The sequence below is a fragment of the Chanos chanos genome, chromosome 2 (genome assembly GCF_902362185.1).
Source record: "Chanos chanos chromosome 2, fChaCha1.1, whole genome shotgun sequence".
NCBI lineage: Eukaryota > Metazoa > Chordata > Actinopteri > Gonorynchiformes > Chanidae > Chanos > Chanos chanos.
Window position 1 is genome coordinate 15557198 of NC_044496.1, and position 11384 is coordinate 15568581.

General features: G+C 38.9%; 1 protein-coding gene across 1 annotated transcript; it reads left to right on the forward strand.

Moving 5' to 3' along the window:
* Positions 1 to 830: 830 nt before the first annotated feature.
* Positions 831 to 10478, forward strand: plekho2 (pleckstrin homology domain containing, family O member 2). The gene is made up of 7 exons (XM_030765102.1): positions 831 to 839; positions 4463 to 4612; positions 5119 to 5241; positions 7803 to 7907; positions 8240 to 8338; positions 8548 to 8905; positions 9050 to 10478. The coding sequence occupies exons 1-7, from the start codon at positions 831 to 833 to the stop codon at positions 10438 to 10440; spliced, it is 2235 nt and encodes a 744-aa protein (XP_030620962.1). The 3' UTR covers positions 10441 to 10478.
* The last annotated feature ends 906 nt before the right edge of the window (positions 10479 to 11384 follow it).

Consider the following 11384-nt stretch of genomic DNA (forward strand, 5'->3'; position numbering starts at 1 on the left):
GCTTCAAAATTAAAATGCAAAACAATTTTTCAGATTGTTTTGCATTTCAGATGTGAACTGCACAACTTTCAGTGCTTCGTGGAACGAACCTCTGAGTAACACATTTATACTCATGTGGTTGCTGGCATGAGTAACAGTAACTTAACTTCACTGCAGGTTTATCTAGATTTTTTTTTTTTTTTCAAAAAGCCACACCAGTATTCAGTGAGTGACGAGTATATTTTATCACTGATTTAAATTTAAACCATTTAAAGCAAAATTCTTTCATTATTAAGATGTAATGCGATTTTTTTCTTGGCTTCATTTGAATACACAATGGATATGCAATTTACTTGGAGCAGTAAAACAATGCGTTCGGTGAACTGTCATTTTCATCTATCAGCACACTACTGTCAGTGCAGCACCAGTGACATGTCTCTCAAATGATGCATTTCGCTGCTACGCTGGGCTTTAAGTGATGTTCCGAAATTAAAAACCGTCTACCTAACGACACCGAACTTGCACTGCACTCAACGTTTACAACTGTCCATGCCGAGGACACTCTGGAAGATCCATCTTGATAAAAGTAGCTGTGGCGGAGGTATTCGGTGACTTACCGGAAACCAAACTTTTTTTTCTCTCTCAAACTTGTTTCGTAGCAGAGTCGAAAGAGGAAAAAAGACGCAAGAAGAAGATCTGCACCGTTAGGTCTGAAACAGTTCCTCATTTTCCACCCTCATCATCACGTCATGTTGGATTTGAGAAAGTTTCTGTCTACTAGGAGTAAAATAACAGCTCTCTGCCAGAGATAAAGCGTCCTCTACTTCATATAACGGATCGTAGTTTTTATCATGGAAGATGTAAGTAACTTATATTAATTTGCGTCGCTAAGTTCTGTCGCTAGTCTTCGTTGATGTCAGTTTTTGCATTTCAGTCGCTAACAGTTAAACAGTTGTCATGGTATTTGGCGCGTTGTATAGTGCGAAATCACTTGTTAATCACTACAAATCTACACGAAGTTTGATTCAGATAAACTACTCTTCGGTTTGTAGTAGTTGTACATAAAGATACCAACAGCAAACTAAAATAGAACACTCGCCTCAATAGCATGGCAAGACTCGGTAGTGTGCCACCTAATACCATTACTGCACCATAAACAGTTCAGATAGCATCACACGATAGCAAACTTAGAACTTTTTTAGCTTTAAAAATTTTCATACAAGTGAAATAAACGTACATATAACACAGACATTAACAGTGGAATGAAACACTTCCATAGGTCACAAAAGTATCTACAAAATGATACTTCGCCTATCAGTGAAAGGCGTAATTCTGTTTTCTGTACTCGATGGCATTTTGTGTTTTGTTTTGTTTGGTTGGTTTTTTTTTCGGCACCTTTCCACCTGCAGAGTAATTTGTAGCTTTATCGTTACAGTATTGGACACGCCTTTCCGGCCAAAGAAAGCTTCCTTGCAACCATGGTGATGCTGAAAGTAATGGTCTAATTAGTTGGTTCATATTGAAAACGTAATAGTAATTTCATGAAACAGAAAAAAAGAAAGACAGGAAGAAAGAAAAGTCATGCACAGTACTGTGACAGATGAGATCGTGGAAGCCAGTTAGACAGATGCTATTGTTTGTCGATTTCCAGATGCTGTCTTGATTCCGTGTGATTTGTGCGATCAGTTTGTTAGCAACTTGTATATGGTTATGATTTCTGAGCAGACATACAATCATTCGGTTTTGGAAAGGAAGAAGGAAGCTAAACTTACTGCAGTGTATAAAATGTCCATCACATAATATAGAAGTTTCAGGAAATTTTAACTCAAAAGGAAGTACCTCTTGCAGGTTAGGCCTACGCTATTGTAGATGACACCAGAAATTGGACAGTAACTTCTGCAAAGGTGTGAAGTTTTGTTTCAGCCACCAACTTCTCATTTGCTCCAGCTTGAATGAAACTGAACTCACTTTTCTGATCAATTAAAAAACATTCAGCAGAGACTAACGTAATTTAAAGAATTTGTTATATAAAAATATAGCTTTGTGTAAAAAGTAATATTTTCTATAAAATAAGATCAACACATGGGTGGTATAGAGCACATGTATGTTGTATACAAATATGAAGGCAGGATAAAAACAGAAAACAAATTAGTGGAATACTCCTTCAACACTGGTTGCTATGATACACAGTTCGTCTCCTGTTTGTCATGACCTTGGCTATTTGTGGTTATATTTTTTGAACTTAATGAGGGAATGGAAACAAATCCCATTTTAATATAGCTGGAAGACAAAGAACAGTTCCCCACAGTCACATTGAGGTTTTAGATGTGGGTCTGCCTCTGTGGGCTGGATTTGTATACTGTAAAGAGCTACAAGTATTTTTCTATACTGGGGCACCAACTGCCTCACAAACACACACTCTCTCTTTCTGTCTCTCTGTCTCTCTCTCTCTCTCTCTCTCTGTATCTGTCTGTCTATCTCTCTTTCTAACTCTCTCTCTATCTGCTCTCCCCCTCTTTCTTTGTTTTACTCTCTCTCTCTCTCTCTCTCTCTCTCTCTCTCTCTCTCTCTCTCACTGACTGTCTCTCTCTGGACATTTAAAAACTTAAATTTTCTGTCAGATAGGCATTGACTCTCTGTCAGCCCACCCTAAGCAGTGTTTGGACCACCGTTAAGCACTAAACTTATGAGTAAGCCATAACTCCTTTAGAAAGTCTCGTGTTTGTTCGTCGTCTTCATTTTTAAAATTGTGTTTTTGGGGTGCATAAACTTCACAGCAGGCTACTCCACCTGTTTTATTACTAACAGTTACAGACAGTTAAAAGTGTGAGAATATATCAGGAGCACAGAACCATATCCTGCGCCCATAAAAAGGTCAGTGGAAGACTCTTGATGAGAATTCAGATGATTAAAGTGTAGTTGTATAGTGTGCTGAAGGAAAACAGGTTAGCTCACTGCAAAGCATGCTTCAATTAATCCCATATGCAGCTTGCTGGACTCACTGGCTAAAGCCTTTATAAAGACCACATGTTGGTTAAGGTGTGCCTCGCCCAAAAATCCCCTAAGTCTCTCCTTAAAAGTTATGAGCGTTTGTCTGCGTCAAATAGAATATCAGATACAAAGAGGGAATTAACAGGATGTTATTTTCATTTTATGGAATAGTTTTAAGATGTTTGACCACAATCCTTTTGGATCCAATTTTTTTTTCAGTTAATTTTGATAATGAATGAATGAATGAAAGAGGTTTGAAATAAGCGGCCGTGCGCGCGCGTGTGTGTTGCTGTGTAAGAATATATGATTAGATGTCAGTTTTTGGATCTGACACGTTAAAACTGGCACATAAACATGCTGAATTTTTAAACACAGGTTAAATGTGTTAATCTAATTTTGCATCACTAATTTCCAGAACAGAACTTCCTGTTTGAACGAGCCATAGTCAGGCTTATGCTTTAGATAATTTCCTGCCAGAAGTCTCAATTCTGAAGCTCTTTAAATGTGGTCAGCTGTGCTCATCTGCCCCCAGGCCTGACGCTGCTTTCATGCTTTCAGAAGAACTGGCCTCAGGAATAGCCCAGCACTGCTGTGCGTTATGCGTCCTAAACAACCGCACCACATTTTTCTTTTCTTTTTTTTTTTTTTTATTTCTGTTATATAGATTTTTCCACCCCACCCAGATTATCTGGCAGAGTTCCTTTAGATGTGTTTAGTGCTGTGCTCCAGTGTTCCCCAATCAGCATGAGAAAAACAAAGAGCGGCATTTGATTTTGTTTCAGCTTAGGCATGGGGGCCGGCTGTGTCCTAGTGCTCGTGTCCACATTTCCTGGATGTGGCAATGTGGAAGATCTCAAGGCCTCGGCGGTGGCGCTCTAGTGCTCCCGTTACTCTTAGCTTTTCCTCTCGGACAGCTGCACCTTCTCCACGAGCAGGCAGCTTTTTCTAAAGGCCAAGTGAAAGTGGAAAAACATCTCACTGACCCTTACAGAGACATCCTGAGGAATTTCCCCCTCGGTGATTCCCCCTATAAAAGCAGTTACAACATATATCAGCTTAATTACTGTAACTAGGGAAATAGGTAGGAAATTGTATTTATTTTTTTTTTTTTTTAAGAAGTGGAAGTTTCTTATTCCTATTTTGTATGGAACATTATCAAGAAATACCAAAATTATGAGAGTATAATTACATCATACCACAAATGGAGAACTGTAAAAGGTATTGTCAACAGTTTAGTTATTGCCTAACTAAATTCCCTCTTATTAGGGCTATACCATATTTTACAAGTGCAAGGCTAAAAGTGACATTGAGTTTTAACAGCTCAATGGGTCATGTGTCATCTACAGTGTTAGCAGGATACATTTTCTAGAACTGCTACACAGTGTATTCAATAGAGTGGGATTGCCCAGGAAGTACCAAAGGTAGGGGTTTGAAATCCATGCCAAATGAAACATTGATTTCCTTGTCTGTGCTGTCTTTCCATGCATAATAGGGTGTGAAAGAAGACACAGCCAAGCCAAAAGAGGTTAAGCCCACAGACAAGGCTGGCTGGCTGAAGAAGTCCTCTGGGAAGTTCCTGGCCAGCTACAAAGACCGTTACATACAGCTGGACCGAACCGAGATTCTGGTTTATGAAAGTGATGTATGTAGACGTCATTTATTCTTTGACAGAAGAAATTCACATGAAGAGGTTATGCCTCATCTGATCCATAATAAATATGTTTTCTTCAGGCATTTTGCTCTCATTTAAAATAATTTGCAAGACTCTGTGTGAACTGGTTTTGACAGGACTCTAAAGTGAGAAGTAAATATAAATTTCTGTATTCTACATTTATACAGTATTTTATAAATTCATAGTATCATTTATAAAGCATTATACACCTTCCTATCAAACAGATGCATGTTTAAGCAGGTTACCAGATTCTTCCACACAATGGTACATTTACTGAATGTTGTAATCCCTCAAATTTTCATTTTAACAGCTGAAACCCCCCCCCCCCATATCACACATATAAACACCATGAAAGTTAACGCAGTTTCCCTTGAGAATTAAGTGTTCGAAACCCAAAATAAGGCCTTTCAACAAATGTAGGATAACACAAAGATTCTGCTAATTCACAATGAAAACAAGGTGTTTTTTTGGTTTAGGATTTAAAGAACTGCTTAGAGCGAGTGGACCTGGAAAACTATGACAAATGCCACGAATTGCGAAGTGCCTTCAAGAAGAAAAACAGACTTGTACTGATACGAGGGCAGAAAAGTGGGAATAAGGTAAGTTGTCAGCAGTCTTGTCAGTTTTTTTGTTGTTTGCTGGAACATTATATAAAATTTGTCTGTGAACTCTTACATTGTTGTCTTAATATTTACGTTAATAGAGCTGTACATGGTCACGGGCAGTTTCTCATTGACTAGTCTCATCCCTGTCCATATAGACATGAATTTAATCAGAACTGTTTATTTCAAAAGTTTTCTGAGCCAATCTATGTAACATCTACGAGAATCACTTCATATTTCAAACACATCACATGTCTTACATTTGCTTTCAAGTTTAAAAAGGGGAATTAACCATTTCCTGCTTTCTCCTACTGAAAACCGTGCTAAGATCAACATGTAACAGGTCATCAACACAAATCCCACTTTTGACCTTGCAAAAGTCAGAGAAAAGGATCCTATCCTGACTACGCAAATAGTTCTTATTCATCAAAACAGCCACAATCCCTGTTTTCTGCCTTTATGTGGTGTGCTCTGTGGCTTTCAAACTGATGACTGTGTCAAAGCTTTTAGAATAAAACTAACAGTATTTTGTGTTTTAATCCCAGTATGACATTGTGGTGATAGAGTCCAACCTCATCACAGAAATTAATAGAAAGTAATGGGGAAGTCTTAACCAGGGGCGTCAAATATTCTGAATACTCATTAGAAATGAAGTGCTTTGTCAGTGGAGTATTTGTTTCTGTCTCTGCCATCAACACCTCCTATATATATGTACTTTAGGAAATCAGGAAACAATTTATATATATATATATATATATATATATATATATGTAGTTTCCTGTAGTATTAATTATTATGATTTGTGTGAGCTCATTATGGATGATTGTCAGGAAGACAAGGTTCAGCAGTAGAATCAGAGTGTTAAACACAGTGGACTGGAGTAGAAGTGAAAAGAAATGTGTAAGATACTTAAGTGGTGAAATATGTGGTATTACTAACAGATGACGAGACCGTAAAGCTGAAGAACTGCACAGAGCTCAGCAGATGTTAGAGGCTTTGAGTGTGTGTGTGTGTGTGTGTGTGTGTGTGTGTGTGTGTGTGTGAGGGCAAGAGAGAGAAAGAGGGAGAGGGAGTTACAGAGAGAAACATGTCTTGGTATGTCACTTTTTCCCTTTGCCTGTCTATAGTGACCAGCCAGCTGTATGACTCAGATCGTACGACCTACTGCTTTATTTTAGGACTGAGCCTCACACATACTGTAGTTCTGAGAGTTCTGGCCCGGTTTTGAAATCCGGGCTGTACACACTGTATGAGCTTTCTATGAAACATTTGGACCGAACATTTTATTTCTATCCTGATTGTTTTGTCAGGGGCAGATATTATTGTGAGGTTACATTTGAAGATGTTGTTAGAGAGACACATGCTGGGACTCGCGAGTAAGAGGATGTGAGGCACTTCATATAAAACCAGAGAGCGGAACAATGGACTGTATAAATAAACTTAGAAAACAAACTGAAAGAAAGAAAAGAAACCTTCTCAATTTTTTTTCTTTATCTTTACTGTTCGAAGGTGAAACAGGATTTACCAAACCAAGTACAACTGTTACAGAATGGTTTAAGAACATGGGTCCACCACAGAGGATTATTTTTGGCAAGGGACCAGAAAGTTCTCTTTTTTTATTTATTTATTTATTTATTTTTATGGTGTACTGTTTGTTCTTCATGTTTGATTTTCCTGAATTGTTGCTATTTTTCTACAGTGTTCTCTCTGATGTTTGCAGATATGATACACAAATAGATATTTTTTAGATATAACTGTTTTAATTAAAATTAAATAGCATCAGCCTCTTCAAAAGACTTTGCAGAACTTATACATGGTTAATAAGATTCAGTGTACACATGTTAGTTTTACATGTTTAGATAAACCTGCTGTGTTTAAATCATTTTTTGTGTGTGCGACACTTCTTGATGGTCCCTGGATCTTTTTTAAGAGATTAATAGAAGATCCTCATCAACCATATTCTCGAATCTGCCAGTTTCAGGGTTTGTTATATATGAAGTAATAGTGCACTGTAAAGACATGATACATATAGTGGCCTTCTGAACATTTTCTGTACATCACCTGACCCATGGGGTAAACCCTCTGTGTAAAAGTAACAGATCAAAAGCCATACTCATCCCCTACAATATGCATTAATTGAACATTACTATGCCATCTGTTCCATCTTAGATCTAACCCTGTCTGTCTCAATCTATTTTGCCCTTTACAAAACCACCGTAGATTGATGGAGTATTGTAGTCCTTCATTCCGTACTCAAAGAGTACATATAAGCTTTGATGTATATGATTAAAAGCTATTTTAGGCAACGATGCTGCAAGTTTCTAATCTGTCTGGGCTGAGCATTACCAACATTATCGCAGGGGACAATTTTCTATTAGCATCAGATTTACAAAAAAAGGAATCCAAATATAACATAAATAGCCTCATTCAGAAATACACCTGCCAGTGTAATGTGATGCGGCTGAATTAATTCTGTTGTGTCATCGAGTGGCTCACATACATTAGACTGCTATCCTCTGTCAGTTGAGTCCTAACAAAGCTGTGCTTATTCCTTTCAGGTTCATGATATAAAATTGCAGGCTCAAACACCAGAGGAAAAGGAAGCGTGGATCAAGGCCCTCAGTGATGGCATCAACAGGGCCAAAAATAAAATCTTTGATGAGGTACATTCCGCTCTCCCACTATTAAATTTTGGAATGTTTCTGATACCTATGACAAGCAATATAGCTAGTTTAAATGAGCCACTGTTTATTACTGTTTCCATTCTTTAGTGTTTTACACAGCAATGAATAGTTTTACTTATTCAGTAAATGCTGACAACATGAAGGCACAAATTAATAATCAGCTATCTGTGGCATTTTACCTCCAAAGTGTAAATGAACAAATTGAGGCAGAAGCATCATTGATTTTTGATCAATAGAATTCAAATAAATGAACAAGTAATGGAAATCTTTTGTTTAAAGAAAAAAGTATTAAATGTCTTTCATTTCTGCAGGTGAAGGTTAATGAAGAGTGCTCTTTAGAGCATGTGACACGCAATAGGCCCAAAGGAAATCGTGCAAGGAGGCCACCAACCAGGATACACATGAAGGAGGTATTATTATTATTATTATTATTATTATTATTATCATTATTATGATTGCACATACATTCAACCGTGTAATCAAGGCCTCTTTAGTATACACTTGCATTTATGTACTTTTATGATGTATTGTTATTTGTCCCAGTAAAATACAAAAAAAAAAACCTCACAGAGAAATTTCACCTTTGAAAATGAAATATGTTAATGTCCTTGTTGGTCAGGTTGCTAGTGTGTCATCAGATGGAATCCTGAGACTGGACCTGGATGATGCAGAGAGTACACCCAATGGAACTCATTACCTTAACCTTGAAGGGAACGGAGCCCAAGCGGCCGAGAAGAAGCCTGTGGCATCATCTAAAACTGATGGCATTCCAGAGGAGACTAAGGCTGAAAGTTCAGTGACACAACAGAAGATTCTTAAGCCACCCATGCCTCCCTTGAAAGAGAACAGTGCCAGTGAAGAGCCTGGGGATGAGTCTACAACTGAAGAGATGGCTCCTCCAAAGAAAATTCTGAAGCCACCAATGCCTCCTTCAAAGGAGCAGAAACCTCGTGAAAACAAGGAAGAGGAGACGACAAGTTTGGAGACACCACAGCCACCTCTGGTGGAAGGCACAACGGTTGACCTCGCAGAACGTAATGCAACTGACAATGGGATGGAGTCCACAGCTCAACAGACTTCAAACAAATCCAGTGTTCCTCAGGATGATACAAGTTCCACAGATGTGTCCCTCGAAGCATCTTCTCCTCCGAAAAACCTCCAGCCTCCTACACCACCAACCCAAAACACGAAGCCCAGCCTGACCGCAGTTTTGGAAGATAAAGACATCCCCAAGATGCAAGCAGATTCAAGTGGTTCTGAGGAGAAAGATAATTTGGAGGAAGTGGCTCCTGATGTTCAGAAAGGCAATGAGAAGGGAGAAGCGTTAGCAACTGTGGATGATGTAACCATCTGTCTTCCCAGTAACATTCTGAAGCCCCAAGGGGTCATGTGGGATTCTTCTAATACAACAAATGAGGAACATTCAGCCAAGCAGGGTGCCCCAGAATCTGCCATTCCAGCATCTGAAAGCAAAGAATCCAGTAATACTGCTAAAGATGTGACCACGGCAAATGTTACACCTATAAAGCCTGCAACTCAGCTCACGGCAACAACATTAGTCTCTCCAGAACCTGTCAAAAAGGGCCCTGGCCCCCCTGCTCCTCCAAAAAAGAAGCCTTTGAAGCCTGTGTTAAAAATGGAGGAATGTACCAACAATCTGTCTTCCGTTGAAAATCTGCAAAGTGTGAGCACATCCACTTCAGTTGTTTCAGAGAGTGCACATGATGTGAAAGACGACGCAAAACACATTGCTCTTGAGCCTAAAAGTGAGCGAAAAGTTGTCATCCTGTCTCTTAATGACATGGGAAAGAGTGCTGGGCCTTGCGACCTGTCTACGGAGCACAAAGACGTGGAAGAGAAATCTGTAGACAGTGGTCAGCATTCAGCTGATGAATCTGAAAGTAGTGACCATGTCACGTCATCTGCAGTTGCATTGCAAGTCAGCGACCAAGACTTCGATGGGGAAACCAGCAAGAATGACACAGAGCTGTCTGACAGCCAGGTTCAGAGCACAGATGAGGACCCATTTGCGCTACCCTCAGTTATGACTCCTGACTCCACCCAGGAGAGCAGCATTGACTCCTGTGCTTCCAGCAGCCAAAATATTGCACAAAACAAATGTGCCGCTCAGTCCCCACACCCACCCGTACCCATCAAGCCTCCCATTAAGAGACGGTCTGCATCCTTGGTAGACCTTCTCTCAGAGCCATCGGAGAACAGGAAGTGGCCGGCCGGGGAACTTCCTGTTTCCTTGCCTGGAAGTGACATGAAGGAACTGCAAAACAAAGTGTCCCTGGAGTTGGAAAAGACAGGAGAGCTGCTCGATGCCATAGTAACCAAGCAACCCAGTGAAGCAGAAAAGGAATCTCTGTCTGAAGGGGGACCAACGCCAGAGATTTTGCTCAGTACAGCCATGGAGAAGCTCAGGAAAGCAGATGAGTTTTTAAGAGAAGCTAAGAGTTTTACGGAACCCAGACAGTTTGATAAAAAGAGCAAGAGAAGTAGTTGGTGATTGCACATTAAGAGTTATTTAACATACCACATGTTAATAGCAGCAGCCTACTGTTTACCTGGTGAATTCTCTTATTGAATATGCAAATGGTTTTGCTTGTGATCAAGTGCAATTATTTTACACTCATTATTTCAAATATTAGAACTCCGTAGAATTACTTTAGTACTACGCTTAGTTTCACTCTACAGTAACAATACTCTTAGTAACTAGTGTGGACTTCAAAAATAAATTCTGATTTGTAACTTCTCTATTTTTGTGTAACAAACTGAGTTCCTATAGTTCAATTTATGAGAATATTTTACATTAATTTATTTAACATAAATTAATCATGGTGTTGTGTACCCCTAGAAATGATGATAGATGTTTAGAGGAAAGATGTCACATGTCACACAGAAGAACTGAAACTAGAGTACTACTGTTAACTAGTGTAACAGTTAACTGGTGCAGTGGTAGCACTTCCACATATCTTTTGAGAACAAATTAACATGTTGTACATACGTTGTCTCACTGTGGCAATGTACAGTATTTGTATTGCTCAAAATATTTGTCAGCTGTGTACTGCTGTCTGGTTCAAGGTGTGCACAAAAGAGCATATAAAACTGCTACATGAGGACTAAATTGCAACCAGTGTTCGCTGACACGTTAGGTTTCTAATGCCTATCACTGATGTTTGTAAAAGTAGTCATCTTAGCACCACATTCACAGTTTATTAATAGTGCACAGGAACTAGCTACTTCCTGGCTGATTTGCCCTTTAGATCATGTTTACAGCTAGATGAACCAGATGTAGTGTAAAACAAGCTGTTTTTGTTTTCTTTTGTTTTGTTTTTTTACACAAATCTTCCTGTAAATATTTTTTGATATTGATAACTGATCTACTTGATTTACTGCAGTATTAATGCCTCCTCTCTCACTTATAATACCCTCAGCAACATTGCCTACATT